General features: G+C 39.0%; 1 protein-coding gene across 1 annotated transcript in view; it reads right to left on the reverse strand.

The window, feature by feature from the left end:
- DPYD (dihydropyrimidine dehydrogenase) overlaps positions 1 to 23,468 on the reverse strand; it is a 4,342,678-nt gene that overhangs the window by 952,091 nt on the left and 3,367,119 nt on the right. Inside the window, exon 16 of the mRNA XM_044085707.1 lies at positions 9,135 to 9,218. Coding sequence (XP_043941642.1) covers positions 9,135 to 9,218 — 84 coding nt within the window. The remainder of the gene's footprint in view (positions 1 to 9,134; positions 9,219 to 23,468) is intronic.

Raw genomic sequence — 23,468 nt, forward strand, 5'->3', positions numbered from 1 at the left:
TCTTGTAGTTGTGCAGGTTTTACAAAAGACAGTTAAGTCTGAGTGTTTATTGTTGGTATTATGTAAATTGGTTTTGCAAAGCTTGTTAATTTTTCCTTCAGAGGAGTGCATTTACCGGGGGTGAAGAATGAGACTGCCAACAACTTGTCTTGCTATCACCTTTCCAGGTTTCAGCAGTTGATCCCGATGGCAGCAGAAGACCCTCTGGTTGTTCCAGTTGACGTGTGGCGGACTGGGCTATGGTGATCGGGAGGTTGGTGCAGCAGTCCTAGGCTGTGTCCACCAGAAAGGCTTACCGTAGGGCATTGTATGATTTTGACAGGTTTGTTATACAGTCACCAAAGGAGTCTAGTATGTAGTTGGAAAAATTGCTGTTGCGATATTTACCTGGGGTTAGGTCACAGGGTATGTCAGTAAAATTGGTCAAGGTGGATTTGGCAGCAATTAGTTTGTTTGCTCGAGTGGCAAGATTGAAGGATTTTAGTAAATCCTGAATAGTGGGCCAAGTGCTGAAGGGATGGGATAGAGAGGAAGATCTGAACTGGGACAAACGGCCAGTGACAAGGCAGGCTTTAAAGCTATTGCTATGGGGTTTGTGTAGGATATTTGGGGAGTCAGGGTATCATCTTGTGTGGGTAACTGTTTGGATGTACTTTGGGGATTTTAGGGTGTCGGAGTTGTTAAGGTTGTTGGTTTAGAAAGACGTTATGTTACTGCCTGTAGCAGTTCATATTCAGTTGAGGTCATCTAAGAGTGATCAGGTGGGTAAAGATGCACAAATAGTTCTAAAGAAGGATAAGTTGGAGCAGATGTGTTCAGTGGTGTGGGCAGGGAGATTGTTAGTAGCTCATAAAGGAAGGTCACAGAATTTAGTTTTCCAGTCAAAAGGAAGTAGGGTGATAATATGGGGGCAGTTGATTTCAGTCATGAGAAGGGCTTTTGGAAGTATGGGCGGCTTGGATGGAGAGAGATTCTCTTCTCATTCTTTTAGGATGGGTAGGGGGTGAGGTTTGGCGAGACCGGGCAGTTCATTAAGTCATTAAGAGGACTTAGCAATGGGCTTCCAATGCCTTTTTGACTTATATTAGATAAGGGATGGTGTTTTTTCATTCTAGTATTACATTTTTTTTAGGCAAAAGGATCCTCATCATAGATTATTAATATGTCTACTGGTCAGCAAGGAAGGCTGCTGTTAGGAGTAATGGTTCTGAGTTGGGGTTACACCGGTTTGGTTGGAGAGTCACATGGCATGGTATTAGAGGGCTCAAGTGAAACCGGCTGCTGCAGGTATTTACATCAATACAATCTCAAGTGGGGGTTCCTCGAATCTTGCTGGCACACCTGGTAGGTAACGATTTGGGCTTGACACCAAAGCGTCAGTTGGTTTATCAGTTAAGGGAGGATCTGCTGGCTTTAATGAAGTTATACCCAAGTTTGTGCTTAGTGTGGTTGGAGATTATGCCTCGTTTGGCTTGGAGAAATGCTTGGAAGTTTTCTGCACTTGAAAGGGTGCTGAAGTTTGTAAACTTTAGGTTGGCAAAGCAATTGAGGGCCATGGGAATATGCACTATACAGCATAATGAGTTTGCGGACAGGGACCTTATGTGGTTCAGGGATCTATATTATATAAACGAACGCTATATAATCGACCAACAATCCCCAAAAACCCAAAATGTTGAACACACTGATCCATTAAAAAAAAAAAGAACACAAAATACCCCCTACTTAAATATATCAACTCCAAGATCGCACCACAGTGGAGGAAATCGCACCGCAGTGGAGAAAATGGCAAAGTCCCAAAAATGGACCAGTGAATTTTTTTCCCTAGGAAAAAAATCACTGTTCCGTGCTTTCGGTATTTTGCCATTTTGTGTAATGATGTTTGACTAAACAGCATTTGCAATTCATTGCATTCGCTAAAATAATAGGGATCCTGGTTCAGGGAGGTTGGGGTCCATCTTAGTGACTTTGGTCTCGACTTGATTAATTTGAATTTGGGGCTGTTTTTGGAGGGGTTGGTTAAAGACTGGAGTTAGTGAGGGGGTACAGCCTGAGTTAGACTGGTGGGTGGAGAAGAGGGACAGGTTTGTCCCTCTTCTGTTCCCCCTCTGGTGTATTTTGGAGGAAGGAAACCTGTAGTGGTGAAAGTGAGTAGCTGTGCACTGCTTGCACCTGGTGGTTTGGATGGAAATGAGGTTTGTAGGATGAAGGTGAGCAGTTGAATGCTGCCTGAGGTGGAAGAATAAGAGAGTGGGTGGAGAATGCTGCTTATTCAGCAAGGGTGAGTGGTGTTACGCTGCCCTTATGGATGGTCATTTGATGTTTGTGCAAAGAAAGGAAGTTATGATTAATAAAGTTATGACTGCATTGTTTTATTATGTTGAATCAGTAAAGGTCAAAGGTCTTTTGGAGTACTGTTTCTTTATTAAAGTGGAATGTGACCAATGATGTTTGGAACAGACAAATTTGTCACGAGACATCTTTAGTGCAGGAGCCGTCATGGGGGGGGGGGGGTAGATGAGTAGGTAAGGGAAGGATGGGGTTAGAAAGGACTGGCAGGAAGGACATGCTCTATAAACACAGTTATGCAGTTAGGACAATAAAGGGTTAATTGGTGGAAGGGAGGAAGTGAGGTAGGGATGGGGAGGGTCTTAAAGGTTTTGATGTTGGGAGCTGTCTTGAGAAGCACATTTTGGCATGATTTTGTTACTCTCCTGTGGTTATTGGGTCATGGTGGTCTTAGTCAAGTGAAGTGTGTGAGTGGAGAAGAGGGACAGGCTTGTCCCTCTTCTGTTCCCCCTCTAGTGTATTTTGGAGGAAGGAAACCTGGAGTGGTGGAAGTGAGTAGCTTAATGCTGCTTACACCTGGTGCTCTGGATGGAAATGAGGTTTGTGGGATGAAGGTGAGCAGTTGAATGCTGCCTGAGGTGGAAGAATAAGCAAGTGTGTGGAGGGCACTGCGTATTCACCAAGGGTGAATGGCATTACGCTGCCCTTATGAATGGTCAATTGATGTTTGTGCAAAGAAAGGAAGTTATGATTAATAAAGTTATGATGCATTGTTTTCTTATATTTAATCACTAAATGTCATCAAAGGTCTTTTGGAGTACTGTTTCTTTATTAAAGTGGAACATGACAAGTTGTTTTACTAATCAGCACTCAAACCTGTCCAAGGTTGTCACTACTGATATAAGCACGCTGACTACAACAACCCCATTTAGTTGTAGACAAATTAGAAATATTCTTAACCTCTAAACAAAGTGTTAAAAATTGTTCTTGATATTGTAACCCCACCTAGATGTGTATCAAGGCCATAAGCCAGCAAATCCTCTTATACTGTCAAAATGTGTTTGTGTTTGTCAATTTTTCTTACCTCAGAATTGTATGTTAAAACAAAATAGTTGCCAAAAAATCATTAACAATAGTATTATGAGGTTTAACCACTCCTCCTATTATAATAGGTGTAAACTTGTTGTCTTGCCTGCCAACATTTTTTTTACTGTTTAAAATGTCACCTTGTTAACCTCTTTTTTGAAATCTATCCATAAGAGAGGACAACTCTCTCAGAAAAATACTGCCATCAGAAACTAAGCTGATCATCTACTCCTTGACTACACCCAATTTTTGTCTAAATGCATGAGAACTTTGAATATGCAGATTGTGATACCCTGCACTGGCCCAGTAATCAAGGCGCCTCAATCCTCACCACTGACAACAGTGAGGGATGTACACAATGGGAAGATGACAAGTACACACACAGTAAAGTCCAATTTCCCTTAAGAGCATACAGAGATCACAGTCAGTGTGGGGCTGATTTCTCCCTCCTTCCCCAGATCCCCAATAAGACTCCCCACTGGCACAGCTATAGGGTTGAGATCTAAGCCGAGTGACCAAACTAAGACCTCCAGCACCCTCTCTGTCCAACCAGTGTTTCATGTCCCTGCCCAAGTTGCTGCCACACACACACACACACACACACACACACACACACACACACACACTTTGAGATTTGATTTATATACAAACACACACACACCTGAGAAAGGCTGGCACAGGTTTACTAGGTATGCCCCCTTCTGCCCAGACTATAAGATAGTACCAGCTGCTACCAGCCACCCTTACGTATCAGCTACTATAAGACCCTTACAAAGGGTGTCCAGTCCTACTGTGTAATGTTACTATTAATCCAAATGTTAGACTGACTAAGCAAGGCTATTTAGGAGTGACCTGTACAGTGTCACCAAATACATATGCAAGTACTCTAAGAGCTTAAATTAACAAATATAGGTTTAAATATATTTAATAATAAATAATAAAAGAAGGTCACACTGAAAAACCAATCAGAAAAAACTAAATGAAAACTCCAGCCAAGCTAGAACTTCCAATGAGGGACCTCCCAAACCTCCTGCAACAGAGGCACATGGAATATATGTAAATGACTCTTATGAACATCAGGTGTTTCAGCTATATGGCGATTCTGATTACCCATGACTTTTACATTTGAAGTCGTTTTAGTGGATAATTTCAAGCCAATAAAGCCAAACCCCACTAGCTATGGATATGCATATTTCGGCCTTGTTATGACCTCGTCAGCACAGCATAAGCAGAGAGTTTGACTAAGCATAAGAAACACAGGGTTGTTATACCCAGCTGATGTCCATTATCATTAGGGTGGCCTGAATTGTCATGGGCAATCAGAATCGCCATATAGCTGAAACACCTGATGTTCATAAGGGTCATTTGCATATATCCCATGTGCCTCTGTTGCAGGAGGTTTGGGAGGTCAGTCATTAGAGGTTCTAGCTTGGCTGGAGTTTTCATTTAGTTTTTTCTTATTGGTTTTTCGGTGTGACCTTTTAACTCTTTGTTTTAATTTGTTAGTTGGGATATTTTACATTTGAAGTCATCGACCTGTCAAAGGCTTTTGATATGGTCAACCATCCCCTACTGATAAATACCCTTGAACTTCTGGCTCTCGACCCCCCAGCTATTCAATGATTCAAATCTTACCTTAACAATAGGCAACAAGCAGTTGTCTGGCAAAATAAACTATCATCCCTTCTACCAGTCTCCATAGGAGTCCCCCAGGGCTCAATTCTGGGACCCCTTCTTTTTTCACTATTTATCAACGACCTTCACATTGCAGTCCCTGAAGCCACCTGTATTCAATATGCCGATGATTCCACACTTATATGCTCTGCTAACTCCACCTCAGACCTCCACTACATAACCCAAAAAGTATTTAACATGGTTGAAGAATGGTTCCTAAAACGTTGCCTTCTTTTGAATGCCAAAAAACTAAACTGCTACTATTTCCACCTACCAATAGGTCCCTCCTATTGATCTCTATTGTATCTAGCAAAGGCACCCTGATAACACCTGAACAATCTACCAAACTTCTAGGAGTGACAATCGACAACAACCTCACCTATGATATACACATTAACAACACCATACAAGCAGTGAGCAGAAAAATTGGTTCCTTATACAGAATCAAACCTTTCCTTACTCCTCAGGCCAGAACCACCATTGCCCACTCTCACTTAATCTCTACACTTCTCTATGCTTCATTAATTTATACTAATCTAAAAAGAACTAACCTCCAAAAAATTTCTCATGCCTATAACAATATCGCCAGGTTTGCTACCAGCAATCCATACAAGACACACCATTGTCTTAATCTTAAGCAGCTCAACTGGCTTGAATTACCTAGCTTACTAACATTTTCCCAACTCATCATTGCTCACAAAATCTTTTATCAACCTAAAATACTCCTATTCTTACTAACCTTATCACCCCATATCTGAATCTAACTTCACTCGCTCCTCTACTAGATTACTTGTTTGTACTACAAAGTCTAATAACTTGTCAGGTGATAGCATTTTCTCAAACACTGTTGGCAAACGCTGGAACCTTCTACCAACAGACCTAACTCTAATACCATCCCTTTCTCTCTTTAAACTAAGACTCAAACTTCACCTAAAATCACACTGGTTGTGCCCCTGCACAAACCCTGACTAATTGCTTCCTCTTTCACTTCTATCTTCCTACTCCCTAGGGTCCACTTTCACCCTTTTACCCCGCTTATGTATATTACTGATCTCCTTTTTTTTATTGCTCTCTGACTTTTCCTTTCTTCAACCTACTTCCTCTTCAATCTTCCTATAATTCTCCTGTATACAAAGGTTTGCATATAATTACAATGTTTACAAGTATATTATACCTTTTTTTAACAAACTACCCTTAAACAATTTTCATTATGCCACACTTACTAAGAGTAGTTCATCCTCAAAAAAAAAAATAAATAAATAAATATATATTTTTGAGCAATTTATTTTTTTCCCTCTATATTCTTACTTGGTTTCAATGTTTTTATGTTACAATTACTACTGTTTATAATTTTTAATGTAATTCCACTATTAATCTTTAATGTTTATAGGGGCAGCACAGTGCAGTGGTTAACGTTGTCGCCTCACAGCAAGAGGTTCTCCGGTTCGATTCTCGGCTGGGGTGCCTTCTGTGTGGAGTTTGCATGTTCTCCCTGTGTTTGCGTGGGTTTCCTCCGGGTACTCCGGTTTCCTCCCACATTCCAAAGACATGCATCTGGAGCGTTGCTCCCCGGGCCTCTGCTGAAAGCAGGCTCTGTGGAACCTAGTCAGACATTCCCGGTCAACAAATGTTAAATAAATAAATAAATAAAATAATGTTTGTCTGGAGCTTTTCTCCCCGGGCCTCTACTGAAAATGGACATGTATCCAGTTAGACTAGTCCGGTCAACAAATGTAAAATAAATAAATAAATAAATAAATAAATATTTTGCAGTCACCCTAATGATAACGGACATCAGCTGGGTATAACAACCCTGTGTTTCTTATGCTTAGTCTAACACTCTGCTTATGCTATGCTGACGAGATCATAACAAGGCCGAAATATTTATATCCATAGCTAGTGGGGTTTGGCTTTATTGGCCTGAAATTGTCCATTAAAACTACTTCAAATATAAAACTCATGGGCAATCAGAATTGCCATATAGCTGAAACACCTGATGTTCATAAGGGTCATTTGCATATATCCCATGTGCCTATGTTGCAGGAGGTTTGGGAGGTCACTCATTGGAAGTTCTAGCTTGGCTGGAGTTTTCATTTAGTTTTGTCTGTACTATTGTTTAAGAAATAATGTGTAAATTCCTAAAAGTTCATACTACACTTCAAGAACATCATGAATTCCACCAGTTCCTCAGGTCATCTTTTCCATAAAAGGTAGGTCCTCAAGGTATACCATAATGAAGCAAAAGGAGAAGTGAAAAGTACAATTCATCAAACTTCATCAGGGCAATTAATATGCCACCCATTATACTAATTTATAGTACAATTAATTAAATCATGTGGGTTTCTCAACAAATCCAATTAAAACATTAGTAATGTATTAAAGCACATTGTACATGCTGAAAACAGACAATGAGTATAAAATACAAACCAACTCCATCATGGTATAAAAAATATAAAACCAGTGATAGATAAATGTTAAACAATATAACTCGTTCTGTTAAAACATATGTTACTTTAAAACAGTAACTTGAAACTTAGCTGCTCTCAGTTTAAGCACACTACTTATAGATAATGTATCACTAAGCCCTGGGTATGTACTAGCATCTAATCTTATTTGTCACAGCAGTTCCCAGTACTCCCAAGCTCCTCCTTCTGGATTAGGTAATACTTGTTGCAAGACAAAAAAAAAACGAAAACTACCCGTTACTGTTTTAATTTAACATATGTTTTAACAGAACAAGTTATATTGTTTAGCATTTATTGTTTTATATTTTTATATCATGATGGAGTTGATTTGTATTTTATATTCAGTGTCTATTTTCATTGTGTGCAATGTGCTTTAACACTTTATAAATGTTTTGATTTGTTGACGTCACATGATTTTACTTCATTGTACTATAAATTAGTTCAATGGCTGGTTTATTAATTATTCTGATGATGTCCCGGTTTACTATTTGGAACAGAAGCACTTAACCAATTTTATTTTTTTAATAAACAGTTTAAACATTTGTGTTGAAGTGCTGTTTCCCTAGTTTGATTTCAGATGAACTGTGAATTTGCGTGGGACATTGGTCATGCTTGGTTTTAAAAGTACATCATTAAATGTGTGTAGCTGTTTCCAGTCAGTTCTGTGCCACATGTATGTACCTGAATGTAACAAATGTAGCCAGTACTGTACAATTAATAATGGGTACAAATCCAGCTGCCGGGAAAAGTAAACTGAACATGTTTCTGGGTAACATTTTTCAAGTAATACGTACTCAGCATCTTCATTTATCCACATTTACTTTTGAAGAAAGACCTAATATGCAGTCAAGGAGTATTTTGTAATGTTTACACTGGGCTCAAAGAGAAAGGCAAATATTGTGAAGATAAATGACACCTACTTTGAAATATCAAGGAATGCAATATAGATAATGTTTGTATTTACAAAATAATGCACAATGAAGTGTTTCACATCATATACATTTATGTGGTGTTATGGGAAGAGTTCCTGACACTTGCTATGTCATTTCCAAGCAGTACTCTCTCCCCATTCACCAAACGGCAATCCCTTCTGTCTTTAGCAGCTATGAACACACATTTATGTGCGTATACATGCACATAGATATACACACACACACACACACACACACACACACACACACACACAACACATTTTGCAGGCTGTATATCACCACCACTCTATTAATGTCCCATGTATGCTTACAAGGTTGATACTATAATAACAATACATAATACATTTATTTTGAAAGTACTGCAGTGGAAAGCAAACAAATATGTAACTTCTGTTTTAAAGTCTGAGCTGTATTTGACTGAATCTGTTGATGCTTAAAAGAATTTCAAAGGAAAAAAATGGTTTATTTGAATCAAGCAAGGTTTGTAATCATTTTTTCAGAAGTGGAAAACTTCACATTTTTTATCCTGCCTGTGTTCTCCTTTTATTTAGTATTAAATATTTAATAAGGTAAATCTCTGGCCAATAATCCACTTCATGTAACAATGCCCCTAAGGTGTAATAACTATCAGTGTACAAGCACCGTGTGGCTGATGAGACATGAGAGAGATAACGGTTTCACTTCTTACCTGCCCGCAGGCCAAGCCCATTCCTCGTTCTCCCATACCATGTGGACATGATAAGTTTAACTCCAGGGCATCAGCTCCAGAGGACTGTAAAACATAAAAAAAAATCAAATCCATATAATTCAGAACTTCTGTCAAGTCAAGGCTGTTAACTTAGAGCAATATAAGCTGCATTATACAGAAGGAATTGAATTTGTTCTGCAACTAATCCAGCTTTCATAAAGATATCGGCTACAAAAAGGTACTATATTTTACTTGTATACCCCCTAAGGCCTAGGAGGGCTTACATTTAATTCCCCCTGCAGAATGTATGCTGAATGCTTCTAACTCTAAAGACAGAGAAAATATATCAGTAATTTCAAATGATGCAAGAATCTTATGCTAGTTTTCTTGACTGGACAAAGCATTTAGGTGTTCTCACTTAAGATTTGTAGGAGACCAAGTGAACAGCACACAGATTAGCTAAGAATGAGAATGGCAGACCATGCATTTACCACAGGAGGCCATTTTCTATTCACTAACTGAAGAAGGCAATCATTTGCTTCTGTATTTCAGGGTTAGTTTCAAGGTGAAATTGCAGTACTGGTATTATGAAAGATGGTAAATATATTTCACGCATTTCATGGATAAAAGTGAAACTACTGCTCTGTATTACATGACTCTGACAGGTAATGGAGTAAAGAGCTCTGTGTCTAAAATGCATCTCTAGCAGATGCACAGCTAGGGGTTGATTGTAACAACACAGCAAGAAATGGATGGTAAGGGAAGTTTGCACTGGATTTTCTGAGCATTTTACAAGGTCAGTATTAAAACCAGCGCCAAAAATTCATATTCAGGGAGAGCATCCAAGTCTGTAATGATTGAGCTAGTACAATCTGCAGCATAACTATGACATCCTACTGCAAACTGCATTAATTACATCAGGTAAGAGCTGTATAAAGGTATTTGGGATTACAACATTGGTCATTACAGAAAACATATCTGTATTAATAGAGAGACAGACACAGCTGTAAACAACAGTAGCCATCAGGAGAGTTAAGCAGTCTAGTTGTGACAATGCTAATGGGAGTGTTATAAATTCTGACCAATGTACAATCTTGCCATACTTTCAACATCAAGTCATCCTTTGAAGCTGAGAAGAAAATGTCTGGATATTTCTGCAACAGAAACTGAAGAGACACTGTTCCAGAGAGATGCACAGTAACACTGGTTTATTTTTAACTATTTGTTCACAAGGCAGGTAGGTTATTCCATTCACCCTTTATAGTTATGACCCAGACTCAGTAAACAGCAGTACACATTCTATATAAAATCCAGAATAAGCAAGACGAGTAATTTGGAAAAAGCAAGTCATAGCATAAAAAAGCACAGTACTATTAGACTGGAAAAAGCAAAAGTTACCAATAATTACAAACACAATGGCAAAACACGGGTTATAAACATGAAGTATAAACTTGACTTAAGTACATATATACGCAATAAGGAAACATTAAATAATATTTATAACAACATGTAAGGATTTAGGTACAAGGAGATAAGTTCAGTACCAATAGCTTGAATTTTTCGTTGGTAAGTATTAGGCTAGCTGCCATTGCAAGTCATTTTAAACCTATCCATTTTCAATTCTGGTGCTTAAATTAACCTTTTAGCCCATAAGGCAAAATAACATACTACTAATAGGTGACTCTATAGTCAGGCACACTGACGTCCCACTCACTAGGCTGAATAAGGAGAAGGTTACTGTTAGCTGCCTGTCAGGTGTCAGGATCTGCCACATAACACAAGCACTCAGGTCACTCCAGAACAAGTACAAATATGACTCTGTCATTGTCCATGGTGGTGTGAATAACCTGAGCTATACCTCCCTGGACTACATGAAAAGAGACACGGAAGAGCTCTCTGATCATGTAGCCCAGGCCAGTATGACCCTGAGTAGCATCCTGGCCTCACCAAGAATGATACCACGGTATAAAGAAAAAATTCTCTATTTCAACAATTGGCTAAGTTTTTGGTGTCATTCAAAGGGGATCCAGTGTCTGTCCACCTGGGATGACATGCTCGACAAGCCACGCTGCTTCACTAGAGACGGCTTGCACCTGTCACCCTTACGCTTTCGAATAATGGCCAAGGCTCTTGCCACCCCTATAGTGCCTTTTTTAGGCAAGGCTCAAAAGACAAACCTACTGCCGTAAATAGCACAAGTAATAAAAAACTGAGGGTAATATTACTCAAACTGACGGTAATATTACTCAATGCCAGAAGTCTAAACCTCAAAATGCACGCACTCGAGGCACTCCTCAGTATGGAGAAAATCGATATATGTGCAGTAACAGAAACCTGGTTTAAGGCTCCAGAGAGCACCCCGATACTACCAGGCTACAATTCATACCATACATTTTGGCCACAGAACCCAAATCGAAATACAAAAGGTGGGGGCATATCTATATTCATCAAGGATACACACACCTCCAGGTTAGTGGCACAGCACGATGCTTCAGAGATCATCCACATGCAACTAACAACGGGCAAAACTGCAATTCAAATTGTAGCTTGCTACAGAATACCCTACATTTCCCAGGAACCCCATTCCGCATTTCTGGAAACACTGGGAAACATAAAGGTCCTACCAAACACCCTAATATTGGGTGATTTCAATTACCCAAACATTAACTGGGAGAACTACTCAAGTACTAACTCCTTTGCCCAACATTTTCTAGAATTTATAAACTCAAGCACCCTGGTTCAACTGGTCAACACTCACACCAGAGGTGACAACATATTGGACCTGGTCATCACCAACATGGGCGACCGGTGTTCCACACTGGAGGTCAACCCCTCGCTGGTTAGATCTGACCATAAACAAATCACTTTGGATATCCACATTCCGCTCCCACCCCCGAACAGTGAAAAACTTTTCAAAAGCAAACTTCACTTTACTTAAGACCGAGGTGGAAAGTTTCAAAGCCCCCATGCTGAAAGATAACGCTGTCCAAGCTGCAAAATCCTTTACCAATGCATTCTACGGGCACCTACAAGAATGTATGGATCATGCCATCCCAAGCAAAACCAAGACTCACTCCTCCAAGAAAAAGAAACCAGTCTGGTGGACTCCTGCCATAAACAAGCTATACAATAGAAGGAGGAAACTAGTACAGAAAAGAGTAAAATCCCAAGAAGGGAAGACATCCCTGATCAGTATCAGCAAGAAACTACAATCCCTCATAAAATCATCCAAGGTGAGCTTTGAAAGAAGAATTGCCAAGGACTCCAAAGATAACCACAAGGCATTCTTTAGCTATGTCAAGAACATAAGTGGCAATGCTCAGATCTGCTCGGAGTTTGTGCAGAATGGCACAAAATACATTGAACCGACCAATATCACCAACATCCTGGCAGACAGGTTCAGTGCAAACTTCACCCCCCTCTCACCCCCAAAAGGGCCCATAACCATACCAGAAGAATGTAGAGTCCCTGAAATCACAGACACTCAGGTTAAAACAGCCCTCTCCAAAGCCAAAAACACAGCATCAATGGGACCGGACGGTGTTCCAGGCTGCGTCCTTCATGAGCTCAAAGACAAACTAACCCCTCACCTAAACACACTGTTCAAACTCAGACTCTCCACAGGCTACATACCCATAGAGTGGTGCACAGCAACGGTTATTCCACTCCACAAATGTGGAGCCACAACAGACCCTGGGAACTATAACCTTATAAGCCTGACTAGCTTGGTCTGCAAGGCTATGGAGTGCATCATCATGGAACTCATTAACAGAGACATTGGAAACCTCCAAACACTGGACCCTACCCAGTTCGGCTTTGTTAAGGGCAGATCATGCCTCCTAAACCTGGTGGACTTCTTTGAGACAGTTACCAAGGTTATAGACAAGGGAAGGTGCACAAAGCCTACCTAGACCTCGCTAAGGCCTTCAACACCATTCCCCATTCTGGTATTATAGACAAGCTCACCAGCCTGAACATAAACCCCTACATCACAAGATGGGTTGCCAACTGGCTCATGGACAGAACACACATGGTGAGAGTTGCGGGAGCTAGGTCCAACTCTAAACCGATTACAAGTGGCGTTCCCCAGGGCTCAGTCCTAGGACCCCTCCTGTTTGGCATATACTTCTCAGAGGTACAGGCAAGCACAGGAGGACTATGGCTGACCAAGTTTGCAGACGACTGCAAACTAGGGGCTATAACTGACTCTCTGGCTGACACAGACATCCTCCAAAAGGGTCTCACTGAGATGGATACCTGGTGTCAAAATCTTGGTCTCAAGCTAAATGCCAAAAAGTGCATAGTCATCCCCTTTGGAAAAAAACAAAGTACCCACAAACTATCACATAGGTGGTAGTCCCCTAAATACGGAAGACATAATAAAGGATCTGGGGACCCAAGTAGATAGTAATCTCACCTTTGATAATCACATTGCCAAAGTGGTTAGAAAATCCTTCTACGTGGCCCACCTAATCACAAAAGGATTCGCATCCAGATCAAAAGAGGTCATTGTGCCCCTCTACTCATCACTCATCAGACCCATCATAGAGTACAATGCCCCATTTGGGATGTACCTTACAAGACACCTGCAACAGCTGGAAAGACCACAGAAGTACCTCACCAATGGGATCACTGGCCTCAAACAGATGCCCTATGCAGCTCGACTGAAGAAACTACAGCTGTACTCAGTTGCATACCGCCTACTCAGAGGTGATCTCTGCCTGACATACAAGGCCATGTCCAACCCAGAATTGATGGACATGCTCCACCTAAAGAAAACCTTATCCCCTCGTGCCACATACTCTAGGGATCTAAACCTCACCACAACAATAAATAGGACGTGCTGGAGGGATAGATTCCTGTCCCAGAGACTTCCCATGCTTTGGAACAAGATCCCAATCTACATTAGGCAGAGCTCCTCGCTAACACTCTTCAAAAGAAACCTTGATGAGTGGATGGGAAACTGAAAGTTTACCTCAGGGATCACTTCAGTGGCTCTGCTGGACAAAGGCACAGGGAACTACTCTAAGGGGGTGTTGAAAGCCAACACATTCTGGCTAGGCTTATAAATGCTTTTGGCAGATAGCCTAGTACCTACCTATGAACCTATCCTGTTTGGTATTTGACTGGCCTTACTCATCCCAAGGTTGATAATTTTATATTACCTATAGTAAGAATAAATGAGATCATACCATAGATAATGCATGGGATAAAGCATTTAGCAGAGGCTTCTGTCCATTAGTAGTATAGGGGTAGTCTTGGGGTAAATTTTCTATTATACATCCACGTTTTAACCATTGTCATGGTAGCAGGTGCACTAGGATTCCTTAAGAAGATGACATATGACAGCATGTTTAAAGGCCTCAAGTGTATTTAGGGCTTCTACTTCTGTGGAGAGGTGATAAAAGATAGTAGGAACTAATCTAGATAATGCTCTTTCTTATTTCTAGTTTTGAAGTGTGGCTGGAGGAGGGAGAGGATGGCATTTTGGGGGCTTCTCAAGGTATAATTTTGGTACCTATATAGGAGGGGAGTTTTTGGTACTTGCGTATTATCGCAACCACATTCCAACTGTGCTTTCACAGTCCAGTTTTATCATGAACAATTAATTTTCTGCTCCAAATACTATTAAACATGTCTGCAGAAATATTACAAGGAAAACCATGACATAGTATGTCATTAAAATGCTTCTTCTACGGATATCTCAACCAGATTCCAAGTGTGTGTTCACAGGGAGGTTTGCTCATGAGCAGTACATTATGTGGTCCAAATAGATTGAAATGTATATTATTACACAAATGTAATTAAAAATATTAAAAGGAAAGCTGTGAAATGCTGTTGCATTACAATGCTTCTTGTACAGGTGTCTGGGGGCATTTCCATGGGGACCCACAGCTGTAACGGTCATGCTGAACGCATTCGTGCCTGGCACAGAAATACCCAAGGGGTGCTTCATGAAAGGGAGTGGCATGGCTGCAGGGGTTTCAGTTACTTAAAAATCAAGGGTTGGTTTATAAATATGAATGTAGTTCACTTGCATGTATTTTCTGAATAGCACGGCTTAAATGTAAAAGCACAGAGCTTTGATATGTATGACAGACGGTCCTTGCTTTACTTTTCCATAAAAAACAACTAATTTGTCACATTTATATGTGGACTTCTTTTCAAAATCTGGGCAAACTATATATAGCACATATCATAACAATAAAGGGTTGGAACTGAGCCGCTTGTCCTGCATGGAATGTGGTTGCAATAATATGCAAGTACCAAGTTTTTTTTGGGGGGGGGCAGAAGGTCTAGTTTATGATTTTGAAAAGTAGAGGGCCAAAAGGAAAGGATGACCTACCTGATAGCCACCCGATGACTGGTACACATGGGGATCTGCCACAAGAATGGAAAGGATGACCTATCTGATATCCACCTGATGACATGGTACACATGGGGATCTGCCACAAGAATGGAAAGGATGACCTATCTGATAGCCACCTGATGACTGGTATACATAGGATCTGCCACAAGAATGGAAAGGATGACCTATCTGATAGCCACCTGATGACTGGTATACATGGGGATCTGCCACAAGAATGGAAAGGATGACCTATCTGATAGCCACCTGATGACTGGTATACATGGGGATCTGCCACAAGAATGGAAAGGATGACCTATCTGATAGCCACCTGATGACTGGTATACATGGGGATCTGCCACAAGAATGGAAAGGATGACCTATCTGATGGCCACCTGATGACTGGTATACATGGGGATCTGCCACAAGAATGGAAAGGATGACCTATCTGATAGCCACCTGATGACTGGTATACATGGGGATCTGCCACAAGAATGGAAAGGATGACCTATCGGATAGCCACCTGATGACTGGTATACATGGGGATCTGCCACAAGAATGGAAAGGATGACCTATCTGATAGCCACCTGATGACTGGTATACATGGGGATCTGCCACAAGAATGGAAAGGATAACCTGATAGTCACCTGATGACATGGTATACATGGGGATCTGCCACAAGAATGAAACAAGATTTTGTTTTACTTCATTTGCAATCTCTAAGTAATGTAAGAGAAATACTCAGCCAACAAAGGCAAACCATATTCAACTTTTGGAAGTAGAACCTTTTTGGGAATGAAAGTCCAGGCAATCAGTGAATGAAGGCATGTGATTCTGTAGAAGAATTTAAGCTGAGCCAAAACTTTAATGGTGATTTTAGTTGCATGAGTGACAAAGGAGAGTGAGGGGCCAAGTGTCGGCCCAAGGTATTTCTTCTTTGAGACACTAGATTAACTGTTATTCAATTGGGCTGGGGGCTGAAGCTACTTTCTGAGTAGTTCAGAAGACCATTACATTAATTTTCTTATTCAGAGTTTATCAACAAGCAACCATCTACAGAGGTCTGCGAAACAGTTTTGTAATTTAGACCATAAATCAGAATATGTTTTGCTAGTCTCAATAAGAATATCATCAGTGTACATCTATGTTGAGATGTTAGAGTTAACGTAGAAGGTCAGTGATAAACAAAGACAACTACAGTCATAATACTAATCCCTGGGGAACTCCGGTGTTTAGCACTGCATTGCCAGACAATGTATGACTGTGGCAAATTTAAAAGTTCTTTCTGTTAAGTAGCTTTGAGACCATGCTGACAACAGAAAGCCAGAAGTAATGATGCCATCATTTACATTCCAGTAGATAGAATCAGGGTGCTGTTTGACATGCAGAAAGCATGCTGTTCATCACAGAGAAAGCCATGCATATTTATTTACTTAAATAATTGTTTGTATTGGAACTTTTCAATGTTTGTTTTAATAGGACAGAGGTTTGATATTGGTTGGTAGTCCTTAGGGACAATGGGGGAGGTTGTTTTTTGGAACATAATTCATATGACATGTTTTCAAAAGAGCAGGAGCTCTGCAATTTGTGAGAGAAAGGTTAAAGACATGAATGAGGAGTTTGGCTATTTTCTCTGTTGCTGCTCTGAGGGAAGATGGACAGAGCTTATTGAACACAGGCCTGAGGAGTTTATCTTGAGTAGTAGTAGATACGTTTCTTTGACTGAGATGTGAAAAAAAGTAGATATTGGTGGTGAATGGTGTTAGGGGGTGATGTTGTTGGAGGACAGAAGTGCTATAGGGTTACTGAGAGAATGAAGAATATGCTTGAAAACTAGCAGTGAAATCCTGTAAAAAAATGCAGAAGAAAATGCTTGTGTTCTATGACACAGTTATCATTGTCAAGTGGGAAAACATTATTACTGTCTGAGAAGTGAGTTATGGCACCTGTCAATCACTTTACTTCTTTCTTTAATTTCTCCAAGTCTTTTGGGTTTCTAATACCATGACGGGAATGGACCCCATTCCTAAGTCAAAGTACGATTAAGGTTCATAAAATTAGTATTGTCTCAATCTCTGATGTCAGCCAAAAGTGCTCTTTGCAGCACACACACTGTGCCCAGTAATGACTCCTGCAAATCTTACATGGTTACATGTATTGGTAACATATCTAAATATGATTGTAAATTAATTTTTATATACCCTTTGCTCCTACTACTACTGGAACTGTCTGGGTATCTTTCTTCCACATTGCTCTCATTTCTGCCTGCAAATCCTGATATTTTATGACTTTGTGTCTCTCTGTATGCAACACACTTTAGTCAATGTGTGTAGCGAATTCAATGATCAATGCTACTTTTGTCTTCTTTTCATGGGCCACTATATTGCTTTTCTAGCATCTATCTTTTGAACTGTTAGTAATGGGTGATCCCATGTGATATAAACCATAATTTTCTGTGATGCTTTGTGGCTCATGTTTCCAGTGTTTTTCAGCCACTTCAATACCATAATGTTTGCACAATTCCCAGTACAACAGTCTTGCCACATTATTATGCCTTTCAGTATACAGTCCTTCTGCCATTAGCATGTCACAACCAGCAATGAGGTGTGAAACTGTTTCCAGTTTGGTTTTACAAAACCTACATTTGTCTGTTTCTTCCACATGTTCAATGGACTTAGTAAACCTGCGTGTATGTAGCCCACTATTTTGGGCTGCCAATATTAACCTTTCATTTCATGGTTTGAATTCACCTCTCCTTAACTATTCCTGCATTCGTTCCTGACCAACATGAGGTTCTTCCAGAAGTTTCCTATACTTGCAGCTATATTTATGCATTTTCCACATTTCTTGCCTTCTCATCTGGTCCTTCAACTAATATTCTTTCTTTTGTTTTTTGGCACATTCATTTGCTGCCTGTTTTTTATCTAATTCTGGTTTGATTTCCATTCCTGCTTGACTTCTATACTTCTATTCTATTCTATGCTTCTGTTAAATTAAGCAGAGAAGTCATCGTAGATTTATCCTCCTCATATTTCAAAACTTTCATTACATTTGGGTTTGTGAGGTCAGCAGATATGCGTGGAGTCCCATGACTGCAGATCTGTACATGTAATCATTTTCAAGGAGGCCCATCCCTCCTTCGGAACGGGGAATATAAAATCTTGGTATACACTAATCTTTATAAATTATTTAGTGAGAATGAAGTATCCTTGTTTTCTTATCGAATCTATCCAACACATTTTGGGGCCAGTCAATCACTCCAAAACTGTAAGTTAGAACAGGAAGAGCAAATTGGTCTATAGCCTGGATTTTGTTCCTAGATGTCAACACCGTTTTCAGGATTAAAATCTTCTAAAGTATTCCTTACTAAGTTTTATTCGCATTTGTTCATGTTTTATTGTTGATCCTTCATCAATTCCAAAATATTATACACTCCCTCTTGCTCAAGTTCTTTTATATCACATTTTTGTCCTAAACTGATTTTTTCCTGGTGCTGCATTTTTCCTGCTTTAAAAGTTGCTTTTGCACATTTATCAAGGCCAAATGACATTCTTACATCATCTGAAAAAGTTTTGACAACCTGCAGTTGTGCTTTCAGTTCCTCGTCTGATGAGCCATACAGTTTCGAATCATCAACAAAGAGAAGATGAGAAGTCTTTACACTTTGTTCTTTTCTAGGAGCCAAATTATAGCCATGGCCTAAGCTGTTAAGGAAAAAGTTTAATGGATTAAGGGCAAGGCAGACTAACAATGGCGACAGAGTGTCACCCTGGAATATCCCCCTTTGAATTTTTATCCCTGGGATAATAATTTGTCCTTTATCATGGCTTAATTGCAAAGTGGTCTGCTACCATTTCATGGTCACTGTAATGTATTCAATCAGTGTAGGGTGTATCTTACACATTTTTAAGCACTCTTTTATCCATGAATGTGGGATACTATCAAATGCTTTTTTGTAGTCAATCCATGCCATACTTAGATTATTTCCCTTTTTACAGTTCTCCTCTATGACTTTATTTTGCAACAAATGATCCTTTGTTCCATTTGACTTTCTTTTATTGCCCTTTTGTTCTACTGCCATAACTGAGTTTTCTTCTAAATTACTATAAACTCTGTCAGCGTCAATTTACGTGTATAATTTATATGTTGTTGGAAAGCAAGTTATTGGTCTATAATTTTTAGGCAGCTTGCAGGTTCACTCTTAAGTAGGAGAACTGTTTTTCCTGTTGTTAGCCAGATTGGTGTCTGTTTGGGATGCACATATAAATAGTTCTTACTCATGGCCAAATCTTCATGCAAAGATGTTAATACTTTTAACCAAAAGTTAGATACTGCATCTGGCCCTGGGATTTTCCAATTAGAGGCTTTTCTTAACTTTGTTTCAATCTCTCTGGCTGTTACTTCATCCCATTTCATATCCTGTACCTTTAAACGTCTTATTCTTTCTTTTACTTCTTCTATCCATTTGGCATATTTATTATGTTCCAAAGGAACTTCATAGATACTTCTCCAAAAGTTATCTATTTCTTCTTTTTTGGTGGTCTTTCAATTCCTTTTACCTTATTTCCCAATTCTCTACAAAACCTTTTTGGGTCATTAATAAATTGCTTATTTTGTACTTTTCCTTTATATTTATCTTCATATCTTCTAAGGTTTATCACCTGTGCTGAAAATTTTAGTTTATTTGTGATAGTGCATGATACATCCTGGTCTGTTCTATTACTGAGCATTGCTTTTATCACATCTATCTTTCTTAGTATTTTTATTGATCTATTCCCTCTTCTATGGTCTGTTCTATTACTGAGCATTGCTTTTATCACATCTATCTTTCTTAGTATTTTTATTGATCTATTCCCTCTTCTATGGTCTGTTCTATTACTGAGCATTGCTTTTATCACATCTATCTTTCTTAGTATTTTTATTGATCTATTCCCTCTTCTATGGTCTGTTCTATTACTGAGCATTGCTTTTATCACATCCATCTTTCTTAGTATTTTTATTGATCTATTCCCTCTTCTATGGTCTGTTCTATTACTGAGCATTGCTTTTATCACATCCATCTTTCTTAGTATTTTTATTGATCTATTCCCTCTTCTATAGTCTTCTAACAGTGAGACTTCTTGTCTTAATTGCTTTACAGTTTTCTCTATTTGATATTTCCATGATGGTATTCAATTTCTCCCCTTCCTTTCCCTCACTACCCTGTGTTTTTGTGATAAAACTTATCAGTTATTAATTTAGCTGCACAGTAACATATCCTGTTTACTTCTCTTATATTGCATGGATCTCTATGGGCAGTCCTAATTTCACTGTTCATTTGTTTTATCAGACTTCTGAATTTATGGGTTTTATTGACCTTCTGCAGTCTATTTCTTTCATTGATCTTAATATATCTGTCCATGTCTATTAAATCAAGCAATTCTTCTCATCTCATTTTCTTTCAAATTGAGGGCACATCCCTTGTTTTCCACTTCCTGTGGGCATTCTATAGAAGGTTCTATAGCTTCTTCCTGTGGCACATTCTCTTCAATTTCGTCCTGTGCCATCCATTGCTTTATCATATGGACACTCACTGGCCTATCACTCCTCAACATTGACTGTGTCAGAGCTTTCACAGTTTCTTGTTCCTTCCCTTGCTGTCCAGCTCCAAGTGAATGTTTATACTGCTTTCCTGTGGAAGGTTCAAAAATATATTCATATGGTACCTGACCAATGCTTCTTGTTCCACTGGTTTCCCCTTAATTTGGATAGCCATTGCTCTATCTTATTGTGGTGCTTTCTGAATTAAGATTTCTACACTGAATCCTTTACTTCGCAGGTACTCCATAACCTCAATTTCTAATTCTTTAACTTCTCCATTACTAATCTCATTTACTGCTTTTCCTCTGTCTTCTTATTTTTTGTATTGTAAAGTTTTCCATGTCTGGATTCCTTTGCCTGCATTTCTCTTCAGATATCTTTGGTGCTGCTGTTTGTGTATTGGTTAGTTTTGCTTTCTCCTTTGCATAAATATTGCACCATATTAAATCTATTTTTCTTTCCCATGTCCATATTTCTTCTTCAGATGTCTCCTGATCTTCCTGTTTCTCCTTACTTTGGGGACTCACTCCACCATGCTGTGATATAAACTGTGTTAGACCTTCTACACCAAATCTTTCACTTCGCAGGCACTCCATAACATCAACTTCTATTTTTTTTTAACTTGCACTTTACTAATCTTCTTTTCTACATTCCCTCTTTGTGATATTATTTTTTATTGTGAAATTTTCCATATATGGATGCCTTTGCCTGTATTTCTCTTTGAATATCTTTGGAGCTGATTTCTTTATATCAATTAATTTGAATTTGTCCTTTGCATAAAGATTGCACCATATCAAATCTCTCTTTCTTTCCCATGTCCATATTTCTTTTTTATAATTTTCAAATATCTATGGGTTATGTTGTTTATATTTTTGCACTTCCTCAAATGTTTTTTTTTTCAAACAGATCAAAGTTTCTTGATCTATATACTATTTTTCAAAAATCTGTTGTATTATTAAACACAAATTTTCATTTGAAGCTTCTGACAGTTTTTTCTGTGGACATATTTTTCTTTCCTCTAATTTCTCTCTCAATCATTTTGCATATCTTATGTCTGGAAATTCTGGGATTTTTGCATAATACTAAATACATATGTTCTTTCTCATCAACAGTCCACTTTATGATCTGTATGACTCTTCTTTAGCCTGTCATTTTTTGTGATTTGTGTGGACTACTGCCTCCTTCTGCAACGGGGGGGGGGGGCATCTTCCCCCTGGGCATGCCCCATTGTAGGAATGTTACTTCTTTCCAATATAAGCAATTTGTTTTGTCTAAGAAAAAGGCATTTCCTGCTTTTATGGCAATTTTTGTAGATTTTCTTAGCTTGAGGAAATTTTGGTAAAGTTGTACATCAGATGGGTCTCATTTCTAGGCTTTCCTGGCGCAATCTCTTAATTTTAATTTGGATTTTGATATTATCTGATAGCCAGAGGCATATCTGAGCTCTAAATCTCATTCTAGTAACTGGGAAAAGGGTGTCAATAAAGTATGAAAGAGCAGTAAAGTGGTCTGAAATACTGTAGAAGGTAGACCAGTCAATACCACTGAGGTTGGAATTATGCAGGGGCTGTTTTAAATTTGGAAAAAATCTACCAATAATAATATATAAACACCCAAAGAATAATAATAAAAAAGGTCTCAACCCTAATGTTACAAGCCTTCATTACACTACCTGCCATTTATTATGCATTTACTAAGAGGTATTTGTTTTGCAATCCATATTAATAAAAGCAAGTACTAATATCTGACAGTGTGAGTGTTATCAGGGGAAATAATGCCTGCCCAGGTCAGTTGTGAGACCTAAAGCTGCAATTGGGGTGACGGAGCACCACTGATAGAGCATTATTTGCCTGATAACATCCATCCTGGAGGGCACTTTGCTTAGATAATGGGATAGCTATAAAACTGTGTTGTATTTCTTTATGTTTAGTAATATATACTTTTTTAAGTATTTTTATGTAAAACAACTACTCCACCTATTTCATATTTGCTCAAGCACATATAATTGTTGCTGGAGGAAGTATTTTGCATCCAAAATATAAGTTATGCAAGTATTTAAAGTTCTCACACACATCCAGCAAATATGATTGCTTTCATTACTGAGAACACTTCATCTGGATCATTAAATGATTCATTAAATGAATGGAAAAAAAGTTACACAATGCAAGCCATTGCAACATCCCTCCCAACCCCACCAGTGCCTTTCAATGTTCCCAAATTGTGTTCTGTACCTTGAAAATGTTTAACAACTTTCTGGGATATCACTGATGATTACTGTCATCAATGAAGCCAGACTTTATAATTCCATACTTCTAATTAGTCAGAATATAGATATTGATGGGGAAAAACATTCTGCCGTATTATTCAAAAACAGTCCCTAATCTGAAATATTTTCCCTCTTTTTTTCT

Source organism: Protopterus annectens, chromosome 10.part0 (assembly GCF_019279795.1).
Source record: "Protopterus annectens isolate FY-2018-M chromosome 10.part0, PAN1.0, whole genome shotgun sequence".
Classification (NCBI taxonomy): Eukaryota; Metazoa; Chordata; order Ceratodontiformes; family Protopteridae; genus Protopterus; species Protopterus annectens.